General features: G+C 47.1%; 1 protein-coding gene across 15 annotated transcripts in view; it reads left to right on the forward strand.

Moving 5' to 3' along the window:
* The window catches only part of DTNB (dystrobrevin beta), a 218,462-nt gene that overhangs the window by 98,461 nt on the left and 107,763 nt on the right, over positions 1-12,238 (forward strand). For 14 of the 15 annotated variants that reach the window (XM_087776264.1, XM_087776265.1, XM_087776268.1 and 11 more), the window contains one exon: positions 4,115-4,192. The exons of the other annotated variant lie outside the window; for it this stretch is intronic. In XM_087776264.1, coding sequence (XP_087632390.1) covers positions 4,115-4,192 — 78 coding nt within the window. The remainder of the gene's footprint in view (positions 1-4,114; positions 4,193-12,238) is intronic. 15 annotated transcript variants of the gene reach the window in all.

The following is a 12,238-nucleotide window of genomic DNA, read 5'->3' on the forward strand; positions in this document are numbered from 1 at the left end:
TGATCCCCGTTTCCAAGCCCTCCACAAATCTCTACTATTTCTTTGTGTTCCGGTAGCATCTGCCCCTGCGATACGATGCTGCGGTGCGTGGAAGTGTACAGGCCCTGGTTAGAGTCTGAATAAATTAAAGGCGAGGAGAGCGCGATACCAGAATACCCAAAGCTGTGGGTTGTCCTCTGCGCGCCCCTGGCCGAAGGAGCACCCCCATCCTGAGATGCTTCTCCCCAGTGCGGTTGCCAAGACGCGTCCTTGCCCTGGCTCTGAGCCTGCAATGCTGCTGTTGCCTCCGTTATTTCTGGGTCTGGTGGCACTGGGAGCGATAGCGTTTCAGGCATCGTGACTGAACGAGTTAGCACCTACTTCAGTGCTAACCAGCAACGTACTCAGTAAAATAAGCATTTTAGTTTTGCAAAGGACACTGCCATGTTTTTCAAGCTGCTAAAAGTTTACGAAATATGGACCTTGGGCCTCACGTGTGGAATGGGAATTCAGATTGCGGGTGCCTTGATTTATGCTCTCTGGCACAGGCTGATCTCTGACCTCCCAGCTGCTTGGCTAATGTCACTTTTTGTAAGCGTCGCAAAAAAAGAGAATTTAAGGAGTTTGATTTCTCAGCTTCTATGGCTGCTACGTTTGTCCCAGCTCCCAGGTATCTGAAAGATTTCTCTTCTTTCACTGCTTATTTTTAGGTGCTTTTCTTCCCAAGAGCACCCTAGGCTGATTAAATACACCTTCAATGCCAGAAGAGTTAAACCTGAAAAATTTAACCTAACAAAACAGAAGAAGTTTTGAAGGAAAGTTGTAAGCTGTTCTTGATGTACGTCGAAGTCCCTTAGTTGGTTTAATATCTAGCTACGTTGCGGGTGGGAGAGTAGTTACTTCTTCTGAGTGCATCTTCGTAGAATCACAGGATGGGTTGGGTTGGAAGGGGCCTTCAAGATCATCTGGTTCCAACCGCCTGCCATGGCAGGGACGCCTTCCACCAGACCAGGGTGCTCAAAGCCCCGTCCAGCCTGGCCTTGAGCACTGCCAGGGATGGGGCATCCGCAGCTTCTCTGGGCAGCCTGTGCCAGTGCCTCACCGCCCTCATGGTGAAGAAGAACTTCTTAATATCTGATCTTAATCTCCCCTCTTTCAGTTTAAAGCCATCACCCCTTGTCCTGTCACTACAGGCCCTTGTAAAAAGTCCCCCTCCACCTTTCTTCTAAGCCCCCGTTAAGCACGGAGAGGCCGCAATCAGCTCTGCCCGCAGCCTCCTCCTCTCCAGGCTGAACCCCCCCAGCTCTCTCAGCCTTTCTCCCCAGCAGGGCTGCTCCAGCCTCTGACCATTTTGGTGGCCTCCTCTGGCCCCGCTCCATCTTGAGTTTCTCTGCCAGCGATGGTCTGGAGGTTTCTCCTGCCTCAGGTGTCTGGCTAGTTACGTTTTCTGGTGAGATTATCGAGGCAGGAAAATCTCTCCTCGCTAGCTGATTCGGGAATATTTGTCTTTTCTTCTGTTATGTTGATAGGCTGTAGCAGATGCCAGCCCTCATGAGCATCTCGGAAGGGGAATTCAGTTATGTTCCTTTTAAACTAGGAGTTTGGGTGAAATAAGGTTGACCCGCACTGAAAGTCCCAGGCCATAAAAGCAGCTCTTAGTACTGCCGTGGGCTCGTGTACGCGGTTACAGCATCCTCCTGGTTTCACAAACACCACGGTTTCTCTGTCACGGCTATGCAAGAAAATATAGCGCCGTCTTGGCAGAGTTACAGTTCTTTGGGAAGATATTCCCTGAAATTGTATAAATGGCCTCAAGAAATTCTCTGGACTGGGCAAGGCTTTATGGTACGTAATAAGGAAGACAGAATTGTGCTATTAGAAATCTTTTAACCAGATGTTCATATTTGATTTCTTTCTTTGCTTTTATCACTGTTAGCAAGGATTTAGCTGGAAAACTGAGGACACTGGTATTTGCAGAACTGGAATGAGCTTGTGGAAATGTCTCATAATGATACTAAAACCAGATCGCAAATGGTGAATTACATCCACTTTCTTATGAGAAGAGGCATATAAAAGCAATACGGTAATAAAATAAAGAATTACCCTTCACTCAGAGTAGTAGACCCAGGTAGGGGAGCTTCCGTGGGATAATGGAAAACGTGCCCTCCTGTGCGGTTTGGTGCTCCGGTGTCCCAGCCCCGTCTGCTGCGAGCTTGCTTTATCCCCGCCACGGGAATGCAGTCCCGTGTGATTAAATCCACTTACCCTAAAATTATTAGGAATACTGAGGTGTATTTGTCGTGGCTAAAAGAGCAGCATTTAAGGAAAGCGTCCGTCCCTCCCGAACTAAAAACCCAGCTAACGCACACAGAAACCGTGAAACGAGCTGTTGCTGGAAAATGCGGTTTGGGTTGCAAAAGCTGCTCCTTGTCGTGGCCGTTTCTCTCGCAGCCGCACGCAGCTTTATGGTGTGCGCGGCGGGAGGACGCGAGGCCGGCAAGGGAATCTTCAGGGAAAACGGAGAGATGTGCAGCGTGGATGGGGACAGAGCTTTCCTCGCGTTCGGTCAGGAAGAAGTAAGTAGGGAGCTAAAGGGGGGGAGGGAACGCCCTGTTAATGAGCCGCTCGTTACCCCAGGACGCATTTGGACGTTCCCTAGCAAAATTAATGGCTCCCAAAGGCACCGCGGCGTGGCACCTCTGTCGCTTTCCAGCACCTTAGAATCCTGTTTCTGCTTTTTTGTACAGTAAGAAGTTCCTTTTCCAAAGGAGCACACTCATTAAATACCTTACGACCAAATCGTTTCATGGAATAATGTTATATTTAGAGCACCATTAACATTAAACATGCAGCATAATTATTTCTGGGCAAACCAGGACTGAGAACTGAAGTGCTTTTGCACTCAAATCCTGCGTGGGGAAGGAATGCAGTAGGACGTGCAGGGGTTATATTCCTTGTGATTTTATATGTTTGACAGCCAGCTGATTTTTTTTAATGGTTGTTTGATTCTCCGGATTACGGGGCTCTGAAAATTGTTGAATGAAGTAAGCTCATGAGTCTGAAGGCAATTCCCAGTGTTCACACATCCGAAGGAGGAGCAGGCTCCGTGCAGCTGCGCTGGGAACGGCAGGGAAGGCAAAAGCTGCAAACGCCGTCCGCACCGTTGTACTGCAGAAAGCTGAAGCCGGCAAGAATTAATTTCAGTATTATCTGCAGTAAACCTTACTGAAAGTGAATGCTGAGATGATGGCAAATCCAAACCTGTGAAGAACTTAATCCATGTTCCAAGAAAATGCGGAGGAAAGTACGTGGCGTTTTTCTCCGTTAGGATCTGCACCAGTCCTGCAGTGTCTAACGTGCAAATTGAGCTTCTGTCTGTGCACAGCCAGCCCCGCGCGTTTTTGCAAGTCTCGTTTTAAAGGGCGATGGATGTATTTGGATCTCCCTGGAGGGTAAACGTAGGCAAATACTGATGGTGTGAGAGTGGCTGCTGCAGTCCCTCTCCCCCAGGGGCTTGCGTTTAGCGGCAGAGCGGTCTGGGGAGGGACGGCCCGCGTGGGCTCCTGTCCCCCCCTCCCTGCCCAGCCACGAGCACACGAAGCCGGGGCGGCCGCGGCACTGCGGCACGGGGAGACTGTCAGGGTTTAAAACGCAAATACTGGGAGCATCATCCGTAGTTGTATTTTATAGGGCAGTAAGGAAGGTGAGGCTCTATCAATTTGGTTTTTTCCAACTAACTTTAACTTATTAAAGTAAAAACCAGGTGGTGTTATGTGGTGGTTGTATAAATGATTGCTCGTTATAATAAATCTTTGCTTAATTTCTTTAAACATTTCAAATAATTGCCCTGGTTTGAATGGTTGCTACATGTGCTTGAGCTACTCGCCGATGCCCAAGGGCGGGTATGTAATCGCAGATGTCGGTCTGATCTTCGTTTGCGCGCAACGCACGAGTTGTGAAACGCGGCTGGACTAGAGCAGACGAAGCTCTTCAGGTGTCTTTGTGCGGAGCCGTTTCTGCTGCTGCTCTTTGGCCTGATCTCACAGAGCACGGTGATGTCCTTTCCCCAGCGTGGGTTTTGTTTCCTTTTTGGTTTTTTTTACATCACTAACTGGAAAAAATATTTCTATTTTAGTCCTCCTCGGCCTCTGAGTAACATGAATGACACCATGGTGACCCACATGTCCTCTGGAGCACCCACCCCAACAAAAAGGTACGTGTGCCTTGCAATACTGGTTGTTTATTTCCGTGAGAGGTAAAAAAATACAGAGCAGGGATTTTGTATCACTAGGGCTCTTCTAATAGATTTCAGAGAACGCTCCCACTTCAGAGCGTGTATGCAGCATTCATAATATAAGGAATTGTTTGCAGTGCTTCATTTTGTTCTCTCCGGAGTGGTTTTCTTTTATTGGAATAGATGTTATTACTTGCATATGACTGAAGAATATCTAAAGAGTGCTACAGAGATTTTTGTTTTTCTTTTTAAATAGAGCATTGCTTCCAAAGCTGTTCTGAGAAAGGCTGGTCTTGTTGTATCATAGGCTCCTCTGCCAGAAGGGATTGTTCTGGTCTGCTGGAGACATTTCACATAACGAGTGTTCTGCGTTGCCGTTGTTAGCGCTTGTTCTCCACGCCAAACACAGCTGAGCTGCCAAAGCTCTTTCAAGTTGCCCATGTCTACTGGAGGCATTTAGGTTTGAGTTGAATTTGGGTTTACATTTACTTAGTTATATATATGTAAATTATTGTATGGATGTACGCATGTAAACATGCAAAAAACTAGTTGAATCATGTATTTGCGCTTTTCTTTCTTGTTAAGATATGCTAGGGAGAATAGCAAGGTGGGTCACTGGAGACTTCGCTTGTCCAAAGCTGTGAATGAATGAATGTTCCCTGCGGGGAACGAGGAACTGAATGTCGCTATTTTAGTGACAAGGTGGTACTCAAGGGGCAAGCCAGATCCCTCGTTTTCAGCAGCAGTCCCTCAAACAGAACTAGGCAAAGATCCATGTACTTTCCTTCTACTTTCCAAGACAAAAAAAAAATCAGTTGTGTATTCAGGTTTGAACCGGCTATGTTAAAATTATTTCCAACGGTGTCTATAAATCATCCCATGTAGATCTACAAACACTACACGACATGCAGTACGCTGCATGACTTCAGACATGGGATGTGGTAGGGTCCCCATCACTGGAGGTTTTCAAGATGCAGTTGGACAAGGCGCTAGATAACCTTATCTAGGCTGCCTTTCCCACGAAAGGCTGGACCAGATGATCTTGTGGGGTCCCTTCCAACCTGGGCTGTACTATGATTCTACAAAACGCACCTTATTCTGTGCAATATGCCTTTTGCTGAGTTAGAAGCGAAGGGGCTGAGAAAGCAGACAGTTCCCAAAGCCAGTGTTTTACAGAGTATTCATGTAGGCAGTCCTTAAGCACATGACCCACAACATCTTCTTGTTTATTGGGTTGCAAGCAACCTTGTGGGCAAGGTCTTTTGCATTGTCTCTGCTTTTAGCCTCTGTTTGGGGTCCAAGTTTGTTCGCTGTAGTGCAGACAACAATCATCCTCAAATCTACCAGAGAAGATCCTGCTCTAGGCACGCGTGTCCTCTGTGCACACAAGCTTGAGACACTGCCTGAGTAGCAATGTCTGCCAGGTTCTCCTGCAGCCTCCTCATCCTCTTGCGTAAAGGTATTGCAGAATGGACCGGTACGACCCGCTGTCAGTTCTGACTCAGGAGCAACACTTAATTTGGGCAGTGATCACCTAGTTCCTTAATATCTACTTCTTTGTTTAACCAGCTTTTTCCATTTTCTTAATCCAAACTGGATAATTCATATTTAAAAAATCTCTAATTCCACAGTCATCAAGACCATCTCACCTGTCTGGTAGGGAGAGCTTCCTGATGCCGTCCTGGCGTGTTCTGGCTCACCAGCGTTTCACCTCTTTCCAGTACGTGATTAGTTTCTGTGCCGGTCAGTGGGTGGGATGGGTGCCTTTTTGTCCCACGGAGTAACGTGGTCCCGGGAACTATTCATTCCTCTGCTCCTTTCCACGCTGAGAGTTCTTTCTTTCTCAGATTGTGTCCACTGTGTTATCTATAAAATTCACGTGTGATCTGGAAGAAGAGGACAGAGTGAAACTTGAGTCAAGATGATGCACAGCAAGTGTCTCTGTGTTTCTTGCTTTGCGAAATAGCAGGAGGCAGACTCATGCGAAATATAAGCTTAGCACTGAATATTCTGGAGGATGGTCTCTGATGGAGGAGGTGGAGCAATCCTCCACAGATACACTTTTCAGTTGCTGGTTTAGTTCAAGCACACGGGAACAAATACTTTACTACTAAAAGAGCAAATAAGAAGATGAAACAAGTATTGGCTTTACCACCAAGTACCAGTATCGATCCTTAAGTGCTTTTTACCTAAGGAAACACTTTTTTTTTTTTCCCATGTCAACATCCAGAAACTCATTCAGGATACGCCTTTCAGATCATAATCTGCCAGCTATGCTTCTGTTCTTCTGTGGGCAGGACCGAGCCTACCTATTCCCTTAACCTGAGAAGGGGGACGCCACAGAAAATGCTAGGAAAATACCATAGCAAGCACTAATCCAAAGTAAGAAGAGGGCTGGATATTACGACCTGACCCTTCAACTTGTTTTCTTGGCCACGTAGACCTTATGATACACTGCTGAGATAAGGAATAGCAGAACCACATTTTTGGATGGGATAATGAAGGGAAAGAAAATCAACAGCTTATGGTAAGCAGGTATGAGCAGGTAAAGTAGTGTTGAAGGTAAACATTAATTAGATTACGACAAGACCTCTACATTGTCAGGGGTTTTAAGGGTACAAGAATTTCATGCTGATATTGTATCCTGTCACCCACGATGACAAGTAGCAGATGCTTAGCTAGGATTGTAAGCAGCAAGTCATTAAGTCAAGTCAGTCAAATTTTTCTCTTGGTTTTTGCCCTTGCTCCCATCTTGCAGCACTCATCAGTTCACTTCATGATGTGCAGTCTGTAGAGAGACTGCTGCTTCGTAAATCCAGCATCCACAAGTGAGTTCTACAATTATGACCTGTTTGTTTAAGAAAGCTCTTCCTTTTTTGTTCTAAAATACACGTTCTTCATGCTGTTGAAGGTTGTATATATCCCACCTGCTTCTAGCCTAAGAGGCCTTGTCTGCTTAGTTTTTTGTTGCACAGAAGGTGTAATCTGTAATTTGGATCACACCCTTTGTCCTTATCAGTGCCTCTTCTTTCAACATTTCTTTTTGATGTGGGATGACCAGAACTGTACCTGTCAAATCTGAGCCCAATTTGGTGTTCCCAGGTAGCAAGCAACAGGACAAGAGGAAACGGGCTCAAGTTGTGCCAGGGCAGGTTTAGATGAGATATTAGGAAAAATTTCTTCACGGCGAGAGTGCTCAGGCCTTGGAACAGCCTGCCCAGGGAAGCGGGGCAACCGCAGTCCCTGGAAGTGGTCAAAAACCGTGTGGATGTGGTGCTTAGGGCCATGGTTTAGAGGTGGACCAGGCAGTTGGGTTGACGGTTGGACTTGATGGTCTCAGAGGTCCTTTCCAACCTTAACGATTCCATGATTCTATATTCTTCTGCTTGTGTGAGTTGCAGGGATCCGCATACCTCTTGTGAGCAGAGACTGTCCCAAAGGCATGCAACAAAAGAAATCTTTCTCTTCTCTGATGTAGGCAAGGATATGCATAGGTCTGGAGTTGACCACAAGAATCCCAGAAATACTGGATGTAGAAACTGCAGTGATCAAGGGAAACATAAATAGCTTTTCAGCAGTGCTACCAAGATTAGTATTTTGACTACTAAGGACATGATAGAATCAGCAACGGGGCTTTAGAATCAGCAACACCCTTTGGCTTGGAGCATTTTTGTATTTATGAAGGAGCAAGGTCTCTGTTGCTGCCTGTTGTCCAAGACAAGATCAGGTAGACCAAAGATAATTCAGAAATACGGATTTGAGAAATGAGACCTGTTTGGACATACGGCATGTCATCTGCCTCGACGCAGCCTGCAATTGTCAGCTACCAAGGCTTGCTCAAAAAGTTCCTCGTGAGAATCAATTATCATTTGCTAACTCAGACCTCATAGATCTGTAGAAGGGAGCTGAGTGGGATCATCAGGAAAGCCTGGATGGTAACAAAAATGTCAAGACAGGCTACTTCAGCCATTGGGGCTGATCCTTGGTCACAGTTATTAGCGAACAACGTGCCGGTTGATTGCAAGCAGCTCGTATTTTGAAAAACATGCAAGTAACTGTAGGTGACTTCCCATTTAAAAGCACAGAACCTTTCTGTACTCTGATAAATAAGCCGTTTCCTCAGCGATTCAAAGGCTGCACTGAGGTAACTCGGGATGAAGACCTCTATAGCACATACACTTTACAGATACTGTCTCAGCAAAGGCTAAGAAAAGAAGTTGGAATAAACATGGAATGAACACCAAAGAAGCGACCTCATTCTGCAAAACGATCATTGCATCATTCTTTGTCCACAGTCTGCTCTTCCTCAGAGGCGAGACGCTCGCAGAAGTGTGGAATGGCACTAGACCAGGCCAGAACATATCTGTAGAAAGCTGAAATCATCTCACTTCCAAGTGTCATCTGCTGTCAGGCATCATGGGGACTCAGAGGCAGCAAATACATGGTAGATCTGTGGTCACCATACCCCTGTTAGTACCTGCCTCTTACCGAGGTCCGGGCTCATCCCTCTTCAAGGATCCCGCTTTCAGAATTCGGTTAGGAAAGGTTACTTCATCTAGTAGATTCTGCAGAAGTTCATGGGAAGAGGCTTCTTCTCTCTATACTTGCTTATTCCAAAGAAGGACTGGGGTATTTATCTTTTCCTGGACCTGGGGGGAACGGAGAGGCTGCCTCAGGTTCAGGTAGTAATGTTTGCCTCCATCATTCCAGCTCCTCGGGCAGAACGCACCCTTCTCCATAGCCACTCAGCAAGCCCCTGGGGATGTACCTGAGGCTCGCAGTGGGACCCAAACACATCTCTCCAAAGGTATTGTTGCTCAGACTCGGCTTCGTGCCTTTTTCTTTGCAAAATACCTAGTCGTGGTGGCTACGTACGCCTGTCCAGGCCTAATCAGGGTTGGTTTGGTTTTAATCACATAATAATGAGAAATACAGGTCTTCATCAGCGCTTCTCTGTTTGTTCGGCTGAGGTTCTGCAAGGAGTGATCAGTGAAAGCCATTCCAGATTACAGCATTTGTATGATCCAAGCTGTTTCCGTCTCTGCAGGGCTTGCTTGCTGGCATCACTGAGTTGAACTACACTGAAAAGTACTTCTAAAGTAGCGTAGATTATCTGTCCACACGTTCCGAAGAAACGCTGCTGACCAGGTTTTACCTGCTACTGCTAAAACTTTGGCTCAGATCAAGTATACATATTCCAAAAAGAATATGGAAACACTGCAAAATTAATGAAAAGAGAGAGAGAGAAATATCTAGAAGCTGGAAATGTGATGCTAAAGGAGCATTATCTGTTTAGTTTATTAAGGAAGGTAGAGATGTGATTTGATTGCTAGGTGACAAGTATTTATACATGGAAATATATCCAGTAGCAGGGGTTTTTTAGCCTTGCATACAAGGGCATTTCAAGGTCCACTAACTTCCGCGTAACCTCTGCATCCAGCCAGTCAAACCGGGTGCTTGCAGAGGCTGTGCATTTAGTCATAAGCACGAAAGCCGAAATACTTGGCTCTTGCCTCCGTTTGGAAGAGACTCTGTATCTGTCTCAGCACGTGCCAGCCAAACGTGGCGCAACATTGCTGAGGATTTTGAGACTTTCCGTGCACTGACTGAACCCCTGGACACGCTGAAGCATTGGTTCATCTATCACCCGGTTTGTCGGGGGCACAGAAGCACGTGTCAGTGTTGTCTTTGTGTCCCCCGTTTCTTTGAACCTGGAAAATGTAGAGGTGTCGGTGGTTAAGGATAGCGCGAGGTGAGGAGGAGAAACGGGTTTTTCCCCCTTGGAAAATTACTTATGTTTCTTTTTTGTCAGTTCACCTATGTCTGATTACGATGTTTTCCCCAAGATTTATTACAGTTACTGTTGCTCTAGGTTAATCCATGATGTAAAAGATCATCACTGACTAAAATTAGAGGCCTCGTTTCCCTAGCTGGAGGCACTGTCACGTCGTGGCAGCATGAAATAAAGAGAGCGGGGTCGCTGAGGTTGCCGTGTGTGAGCTGAACGGGGTTCGGATCCGCATCTTAATGTGCTGAAGCTGTGCAAACTGGCCACTTTTCAGTGGCTTGGCTTCTTTTTGAAAGCCAAATTTGTTCCTAAAATTGGCTGTATTTTATATACCTGGAATAAATGATGGATGAAAATGCTAGAAGTTACATGTTTGCCTGGCTGTGGACACAAAATTCATCCTGAAAACAGGAGGGACAGGGCTCAGCCCCTCTTTGAATGTCCTCAGTGCTGAAAAAGATTCAAAGGGCATCAGCAAAGCACAATAGCATTTGCCAGAAATAGATTTGATTTCTGTGATAGTGATATTACAGTATGAGCAAAAGGTAGAATCCTGCCTAAACCCTTTCCATTCTGAAGAGCATTTTACGTTCGTTTATACCTTCATCAAACGTTCTTCCTTCACGCTAATATATTCCAGCTTCCATGAGCAGACTGATCCAAGAGTAAGGTTTTCTGTTTTGCTTTGCTTTCTTTCCTCAAAAGATGGAGCAAATATGGATCAATTTATTTGAAGGCAAAACTGGAAGGAATAGTAAATGGATACCTATACATGATTTTGTTGGAAAAAGAGAACTGCTTCTGCAATTTTTTAATTGCATCCACATACTATTAGGAAGTTGCTGTTCACGGCGATTCCCGTAGATACAGATACAGCGAGGTACCGCTGCCTGGGCAGATACAGCTAACGCAGAACCTCAGTGGAAGTCCATCCTGATGAACGTACGTAGTTTGAAAAGCCTTTCTCATGTGCTTCCTAGTAATGTTTTTAACAAGAGAAGGAATTTAGGCGTAATTGTGGATTGCACTAAATTATTTGTGAAAACCAGCCTCACTCCAGCTTTAATCTGTTCGTCACAGATGCACACGTGGAGGGTCTGGGTCTCTCTAGGAGGCACACGGGTTTGCTGCTTCGACCCCAGCCTTCCCTGCAACCAGAGCTAGCGCAGAGCTCGGCTGTGTGCCGCGGCTCCTCCATACTGGCCTTAGTATGGTTAAGCCAGTCTGCACCCAGAAAATACGTTATCACCCATAGGAGAGAGGCTGAAATCAGTAACTTTTGCTGTGGGACAATGAGAGACTTCTCTAGCTTGGGCTTGACAGCCCTGGCCTCGAGAAACCGAGGCACCGATTTGGCTCCTGGAGGTAGACAGGCAGAACTCGGTCCAGGGCCTCCCTGGGGAAGAAAGGCTGGGGCCAGCGGGGCGAGGGAGGGGATTCTGCCCCTCTGCCCCGCTCTGGGGAGACCCCCCTGGAGCCCTGCCTCCAGCTCGGGGGTCCTCAGCACGGGAAGGAGATGGAGCTGTTGGAGCGGGGCCGGAGGAGGCCACCAAAATGGTCAGAGGCTGGAGCAGCTCTGCTGGGGAGAAAGGCTGAGAGAGCTGGGGGGGTTCAGCCTGGAGAGGAGGAGGCTGCGGGCAGAGCTGATTGCGGCCTCTCCGTGCTTAACGGGGGCCTACAAGAAAGGTGGGGACAGGCTTTTTAGCGGGGCCTGCGGCGACAGGACAAGGGGGAATGGTTTTAAACGGAAAGAGGGGAGATTCAGACTGGACAGAAGGAAGAAATTGTTTGTGCTGAGGGCGGTGAGGCCCTGGCCCAGGTTGCCCAGAGCAGTGGGAGATGGCCCATCCCTGGACACGTTCAAGGCCAGGTTGGACGGGGCTCTGAGCACCCTGGTCTGGTGGAAGGTGTCTGCCCACAGCAGAAGGGTTGGAACCAGATGATCTTTAAGGTCCCTTCCCCCCAAACCATTCTGTGGTTCGATAATTCTGTGATTCTCGTGATGGTTGCATCGGTTCATCGCACAAGGGCTGCCAGAAGACAGGACCGGGGCCAGCTGCACTGCGGAGCTTCTCGCTCTTCCAGGACGCGGCGAACGCCGCCATTGAGCAGCAGGGTGGGATGGAAACCTCTTTTTGTGATTCCCTGCTGTTAAAAACACGACAGTAACCTCCCTTTGACAACTGCTTTGTTGGGACTAAGGCCGAGCTGAAAGAGCAGGATTTTAATGCCTGAGC

This window comes from Nipponia nippon, unplaced genomic scaffold, assembly GCF_047370975.1.
Source record: "Nipponia nippon isolate SJK-2023a ecotype South Korea unplaced genomic scaffold, ASM4737097v1 scaffold_4, whole genome shotgun sequence".
Taxonomy (NCBI): domain Eukaryota; kingdom Metazoa; phylum Chordata; class Aves; order Pelecaniformes; family Threskiornithidae; genus Nipponia; species Nipponia nippon.